The sequence below is a fragment of the Macadamia integrifolia genome, chromosome 7, assembly GCF_013358625.1.
Source record: "Macadamia integrifolia cultivar HAES 741 chromosome 7, SCU_Mint_v3, whole genome shotgun sequence".
NCBI classification, from domain to species: Eukaryota; Viridiplantae; Streptophyta; class Magnoliopsida; order Proteales; family Proteaceae; genus Macadamia; species Macadamia integrifolia.
The window spans coordinates 29,028,639-29,036,434 of NC_056563.1; the positions used below are offsets into that span (position 1 = coordinate 29,028,639).

General features: G+C 37.1%; 1 protein-coding gene across 1 annotated transcript; it reads right to left on the reverse strand.

The window, feature by feature from the left end:
* Positions 1–1,523: 1,523 nt before the first annotated feature.
* Positions 1,524–2,646, reverse strand: LOC122083832. The gene has a single exon (XM_042651740.1). The coding sequence runs from the start codon at positions 2,562–2,564 to the stop codon at positions 1,830–1,832; it is 735 nt and encodes a 244-aa protein (XP_042507674.1). The 5' UTR covers positions 2,565–2,646; the 3' UTR covers positions 1,524–1,829.
* Positions 2,647–7,796: the final 5,150 nt, after the last annotated feature.

The following is a 7,796-nucleotide window of genomic DNA, read 5'->3' on the forward strand; positions in this document are numbered from 1 at the left end:
TGGTTATGAATTTGGGATGCATATACGATTACATATTCTTGCAATTGGACTTCAATTAATTATTAATGAATGGGAATATTACAGGATGGGATATAATCTTATCACAATTTATCAAATCCAAATCTGGTACATTCAATACCCTGTTAAATATCCAAGACTGGTGGGTCCATCCACAACTGGATAGTGACTAATCACACAAATGAGAGCCCTAATCATGGTTTTAAAACTTTGATCAGATCGATCAATATCAGTCAGATCAGAACAGTATGGACCTTGATCGATCCACTAGTAAGGCATAAAGATAAATGCTAATAAAAAAAAATAGGGATAAATCTGTCCGATATGATCCGATCCCAAGTTTTAAAACCTTGGCCCTAATAGTAAGCCTGTCTATCCAAGACTCTCAAAGTTATTACTGAATTGTTTCAACCCAGTGCACCCATAATTTGGGATGCTGGTGGCATTGCACTCTAGCCCATATGTTAATGAATGGGCTGAGGCTCCTCAGACTTCCCGATCCAATGGGCCATGTTCCAACTTTGCCACAAACTCTATATCAAGTGCATTGTTAGGTGTCTAATTAGGCTCAATTAAGAACTTTCATCCCCAGATATTTGATGGGAAAAACGTGAGAAGAGGGAAAAGGAAAGAGGTGTCTCGTATTTCTCAAACTAACAAGATCTATGCCTTTGCATTTTCCCCCCATGAGAGATGTTTCTGAAAACTTCTTTACTTTTTTCGTTGGAGAGGGGGAGTTAGGGGGAAGAAGGGAAGGGGAGTCGCTTAGGAATGCTTTCAAAATATGAGTTGAAACATTTGTGGTGATTCTCTCACCATCATTTCTTTTAGCTAGGTTGCATTTGTTATGTATTCTAGCTCGATAATGCATTCCAAGAAGTCATACTAAATGCAATCTTAGATTTCCACCTACGAACCCACTATTAGTTTAATGTAGATGTCATCTCATCTTTTCAGTTTCCCATTTGTGGGTCCCACACACCCTACCCCTTGAAGATCTCAACTCTAAACCTTAGTTAAAGAGAATGAACTATACAAATATATTTTGAAAGTGTTTGAAATAATACAGTGAACTTTTTTAAATTAAGAGTGCATTAGATGTGATATCTCGAATTGCATGATCGACCTCGGATGCATTGCCAAGAATTTATACTAAACGTAGCCTTAGATTGTGGCACCATACTTTGGTTATCGAGCGAACTGAGAATGTGGAATCCATAGAGGACTGCTTTCCAGATTGATGAGTTGGTTGCCTTCTCTTTCAAGGCTCCATTTGTTTCCACATAAAAGCATCCTTAGAGGAAATTTTTTTACTGGAATTTTCAACCTCCTATGCAAGTTTTAACAGGAAACGAAGGGAGCCCCAGTAAAATTCCTTTTTCTCCTAGGGGGGTGGGGGTGGGTTGGCATCTTGGGAAGAAGAGAATGCTGAAGGGAAGGAGAAGCTGTTGGGGAGGACTTCTTGAGAAAAAGTAAAGACAAGAATTAAGGGAGCCATATGCTTATGTATATGAAACCAAACACTGAATTAGATAACCATAGCTCAAAAACAGTTCCTCACACTCTCTGACAACCAACCACTGACCTGCTTGACTACACAAAAGACCCAAAAAGAACCCAAATTAAAAATAATAATAATGCAAACAAACAAATTATTGTCATTTAAACAAGTATAGTCAAGGACACAAAGGGCCCAAAAGCATAAAAGCCCATTTATAAACTCACAGACTTCAATAGTAACAGCAGCAGCTATAACAAACCCATGCTTGTAAATTTCCTTTTTTCTTTCTTTCCATCCTTTTTTTGGTTCTTCACTTGGATATGAGAGCCCCAACAGCAGCAGCTATTATAGCAGTAGGATCTCCAAGAATTGCTGAAACTATAACACTAACTGCACCAGCAGCAATCTGGCAACACTTCTTCATCTTCCCACCTTTCCCCCTGTGATGCCTCTCCAAGTTATTACCCTCAAGGCTTGGGATTCTGGTCTGCAATTCCCTCACCTTATTATTATCCACATTCAAATACATAGCTTGCCAACTCTCCACCAACAACTCCTTCACACAAGACACATGAAGGTTATAGTTCCTGCAGTTCCTGCACTCAGACCTGTATGACCAACCAGGACCTTTGCCACCACAGTGATGACATGAACTGGAAAGCTTTAGGGACAAATGCAAGTTGTGGTCTCCATCATGTAAGACCCTTGGGAGGTTTGCACAACATGGGTGGAGATCAAAACCACACCTATTGCAGTGGTACACAAATCCTAGCACATCTTTCCCGCAAGCATCACAAATCCTCATTTCCTCCCCCGGCGGTCGGTGATAGAACCTGAATTCACATTTCTTGTAGAAGGGATAAGTAATTACAGGACGAGCTATGGCACATACCTTGTGTAACTCAAATTGGCATTGCTCGCATTCGTATTTGAGGCCAATACCAGCTTCCTTACACCCATCGCAGTCGAAGGGGATTTCAGTGTACCGGAGCTTCAACTTGTGTTGTGGGTGACTAAAATGAATGATCTGCTCATCCATCTTCATGGGGTTTTTTTTTTTCTGAGATGATCTTCAGTTTTTCTGCTCTTCCTTATGTGGAGAGGTTTGTTTATAGCTTCAGTTTGAACTAATGGTTTCTTAACTAACTTGTAAGCATCTACTTTTCAAAATGGAGTTAGACCAAGAGAATAACTTGAAGAATTAATTAAAGAGCTGGAGTGGAGATTAAGTAAAGGATAATTCATATAAACCATTGTTGGAACTTGGAATCTAATGCCAAATTGGGATTCTGGGTTTCGTTTGAGTGTAGACTAGCCTTAGTTGTTCAAATTTAACTCGAGAAGTGGTGCAAAGATTTTGATTTAATTTCTGCCAACTAAGAACAAGGATCCAGACTACCAGATTCAAAAAACCCATTTTATTATGAAAAGAACCAATGATACTAAGCCTATCTTATTAGTTAGATCCTGCAACTTAAACTCAGCTCGTCATCTATTAAGATTGGAAAGCCAAAGCTTGTTCAGGAGAGTTATCTCTCCAACTCCAACGGTTAAAGAGAGATTTTATACTGTTATTAGCTTTATCTTTTTCTCCTTTTAAGATTACATGACCAAGAGAATCAGAGTACTAGACAACTTTGACAGAGGAATGGTTGCATAGATTCGATGGGACCCAACAACACTAATTTGAAGGAGACAAGGAAAACTGAAAAACAGAGAAAAAGAAACATCCTGGACTATGTGGAAACTTCAGAATCAAAAGCAAGAGAATCGAATCTCTACCGGCAGAGTAATACATAAACTACCTTTGTTTCCTTCATCAGTCACATGCTTATGCTTTTTGTTTTAGAATTTGGATATCATCTCATCATCCTTAGAAGGATTAATTAGGATGATGGATAAAATATGAAGCTTTAATTATGTTGAGAATTTTGAAGGTTATAAAGTTATAGTTTCACATTGGTTTGTTTCGATCATAAGTTTTCTATTCGCCTTAAAACTAAGTTTAAAGAAAAGATTAAATGTGAATAATTCATGTGGCAAATTTTCAAGTTTCGCCAAAATCCTCTTAGAGAAGTGGACCACGAAAAAAAGATGTATAATCAGTTCAATAGCATACATCAGTTCAAAACCAATGATTTAAGCAGTTTCACTTAAAATCAAATCAATTAATAACTTCGATTTCCATAAACAATTTTAGTTTCTAATTCACACCCTTATTCATTAGGAATAATAGGTCCCAAGAGGTCATGGGATGGGCTCTCTTCTGCCTCACCCAGGAAAAGGGATTGGGGTTCTGGCTATCTTTCTGGAAGAGAAAGATATGATACTTAGTTGCTTTAGCAGCTTTTCAAAATTCTGATTAGATTTTCTTTTTCTCACTAATGTGAGGGCACCCCCTTTCCCTCCAGACCACCATAGTGGTGGGTCCTACTTGGCAACAAAAGGAAAAATGTGAGGGAGTTGATTAAATATTCTTCTTGTTCACTAATGCCGTGACTAAACACAGATCTTGGAACCAAAAGCGTAAAAGAGCCATATAATTACAACTTTTAAAAATGAATTTAGCCTTTAATATCTGAGTTAACATGTGTTCATGGGTCTAAGAGGAAGAGTAGATCATCAGGTGGTCCACACATGCCCCAGTAATCGGTTTATCGCCCGATAATGACCCAGAACCTCTACTGCCGCTGGGCTGCCTAGAGAAGTATTCGAGGGCTGGAAAGACTTGGACACACCCCTCCAATACATGGTCAGGTCCTCCCAACCGTCAGATGCCTCGCTGGGTAGTCTAGCTGCCGGAGATGATCAAACGCGTTGATTATGACCTGCTTATTAATTGGACCATAGTTGAGTGGGCTTTGTAGGCCCAACAAAGGATTGCCACCTACTTGGGCTAATAAAGGCCTTTCCAACACTATTAGTGGCTATGTAGGCCTAAGAAAGGATTGCATCGATCATTTGTCTCAAGCCCAATCAAACTAGACTTTGACAACCAAGGTTTTTTCACACCATTGTTTAGGATAATCGGATCCTTATAAAAGTTATTTCTGAGGGAATTCAAGCTCTAATAACAGTGTTATGGAGCCATGAACAAGAAGGCGAGTTGGTAACCTAATGGTTAATGGCTGGTTTTGGATTCTTTCACTGTGAAATAGTGCGTGAAGGCAAAAGTTGGTAAAGTGGTAGTTTAACTTGCAATGTTGTCTGCCAGAAAAACAAGTTAGTAGTGAGGATGCAACTGGTCCAGACCGGCTGGATTTCCTAAAACCCAATGTAACCCTAGGTTTCCTTAACTCAGCCCAGGCCATCCCATTCGAAGGTGGTTTTGGGATATCTCAATCCAAACCCACCCTAACCTTATTGACCTTGGTTGGGCGAAGTTTGGTTGTGTTTGATTGACCCCTATTGATCTAAGCAATCCCTATATATGATGTTGTCTTTTATATAACAAAAAAATCTTATTATAATCAAAGTTGGTGAAAGAGAAATTATAATTTTTCTCTGTTCATCAACAAATATTGCAGCACTTCAACGCTCGAGAACGGCATAAGAGAAGTGAAGAGAGCCCATAATCAAAGATGGACAGCGAAAGAGACTGAAATCTAAAATCTTAGGACTTGTGTTTTAACTTTTTTGGGCTTAGTACGGTTTAGGCTTTGTTTGAATTCGGTTTCTTCAAGTAACATTTTTTATTCGGTATGGTTAAAAATTAAAATTGACCATTATTAACCTTCAAAAATCAAAACTGAATCAAATCGATCGAAATTTTGACTTCTATAATCAAAACCAAATGGAAATTTTTTATTCAACTTAAAGGATTTTTTTTTTTAAATTCTAAATTGACATTCTTAAATATAATTTATAAAACAAATTAAGTTTTAGTAGTGAGAGGTTTCGTCCTGAGTTCGACTTCTACTAGTCACACCTTGGTTCATTCATATGGGGTGTTTAGTGTTCTTTATTGCTTTCAGTGAAAATTGAATTATTCTCATTCAACCCTAGTATGACCTAATTCATGCGATTGTAAGATCAATATAAATTCGCAGGACTAATCAGGGCGAAGGCCTAGATAACCGGTGTTCACAGATAAAAATAAAAAAAAAAAGAGTGAGGTTTCGTCTCTTTGTCGTAAACCCAAAATTCTTTATTGGAAACCCAAAATTCAAAGCAAATGACGATATGATAAATGTGTACATAGATTTGAATAATCCGTACATCGTAGACAAACGTGGAATAGTACAGATGGTGAAACGCTAACTCAACGCGCTCTTATTAGACGTACGGCCAAGATTGTCATGCAGGGGTGAGCCCCACTGCAATGGTGGCATCTGACCGTACGTTTGTTACGCGAGCGTATGGCTAAGCATTAGACAAAGTAGTAGTGGTGTCAAATTTGATCGTGAGTCATGACGTCATCGATGATGTCCGAAGGAGGAGAAATCAACATCAAACTTAAATCTCACATCCACTACCGTACATTTTTTTTTATTTTAGGGAAATTTAACTTGGTTGACTCTGCCCTTTCTAAATCCCCCAATATAATATAATATAAACCCATTGGCCCACTCAGCCACTCCCATGGTCCCACAATCCCACCACCGTCTCCATTGACCGTACACGAAGCTTTATCAGAGCATACCCCTTTGTCCTCATTTACACTCACGGCGGCTTATAGCTATACTTCTCTGAGCCGGTGATCCCCAGCCAAGGTTGATAGATGAGCCACCTCGGACTTTGGTTAGTGGTTACGTTCTAGGGGCATGGGTAGGGCCAAGGCTGTCCAACTGGGACCCGAAACCTCACCTATCTTTTGTATCAGTGGAACACGGTACAGATTGAGGGTAAATCTATCAATAAAAAAAAAATTTTTGATTTTATTAAGAAAATAAGGGCAAAGCCATCTGGTTCAGGCCTGTCCGATCCGTATCTGATGTTGATTCCTAAGGTGACCTATCATCTATATGATATTGTGCACTTACCATGGATAAGAGAACGGCTCGATGACTAATAATTATTAGATAATAATATATATGGAAAAAGAAAGTTTTCTATTCGCATGACTTCTAAGCCCAAATTGAGGGATGCACATAATTACTTCTTCACCTATGTGAAGTCAAAAATCTTATTCAAGTCGATGCTCTTGCACAATCTCATGTGATATGACAATGATCTCTTGCGATTTTTTTAAAAATAATAATATCCGAAATCTCATGTGAAAAGGGTACGTATCTGATGTATACCTTAAATGTTTTACGATTTATTACACCTCATAAGGTTCACTGTAACAATGTTCACGAAAGAAAAGAGGGGAATGAGAATTCACATAATTTTTTTTTTTTGGGGGGGAAGGTAGGGGGATAGAACATAGGTAGTGATTAATTATAAAGGTAAACGAAGCATCCCCCATCTTTACACATTCTTTTATATCCTTTTCACATAATAAATAGTGAGATTAACTTATCTTTTATCTAACCATGTGAGTTCCATGTTAATCTTCTCCCTTCTCTTATTATAAAAATAATTGACAAAGCAGTTTAAAAAGCTTTTGCCACTACCATAAAATAAAATTTTTTTATCAACACCTACTTTATCCTATTTAATTATTGTTTATAAAATTTATTTTATTTTTTATCATTCTTTGACTTTTTAATTATACAAAACTATTGACCGAGGAGTGCATTAGAACATAATAAAATAATAGAAAACAAATCTTATCATATTTCATTAAAAATAATAATAATAATCTAAATAGAATCTTTTATAGTTATCAAGGGTCATATCTTCAATTTTGAAATTGATGTATTTTTTAGAATTTATTATTATAACAAGATATTTTTCTACTGACCACAGCTATGCTCTTTCTTCTTTTTTTTTTTTTTTGGTTAAAGCAGCTATGCTCTCTCCAGAACCTTGACTTATCGAAGCTATGTTTTTCCAAATGATAACAAGACTGAAACAGACATGTTGTAAGGGATCAAGGAGTGGCACTATGCGATGGGGAAAAAAAAAAAATTTAATAAATATTTCATCATCTATTTTGACTTATATTTCTCACAAAAAAATAAATACTCGTTTGAAATGGATTCTCATTGCATTATTATGATATTGCTAAAAAAAAAAAATCTACCACAAATTTCATTCAATAAAAAAAATATTCCATTATGTGTATTAACTATATCATATCTGAATCTTCATCCTCCACTATTCTGAATTTACAAGGACAAAACACATGGTCAGATCTCCCCCGTTAAGTCATGGAGGCCATGAAATATCT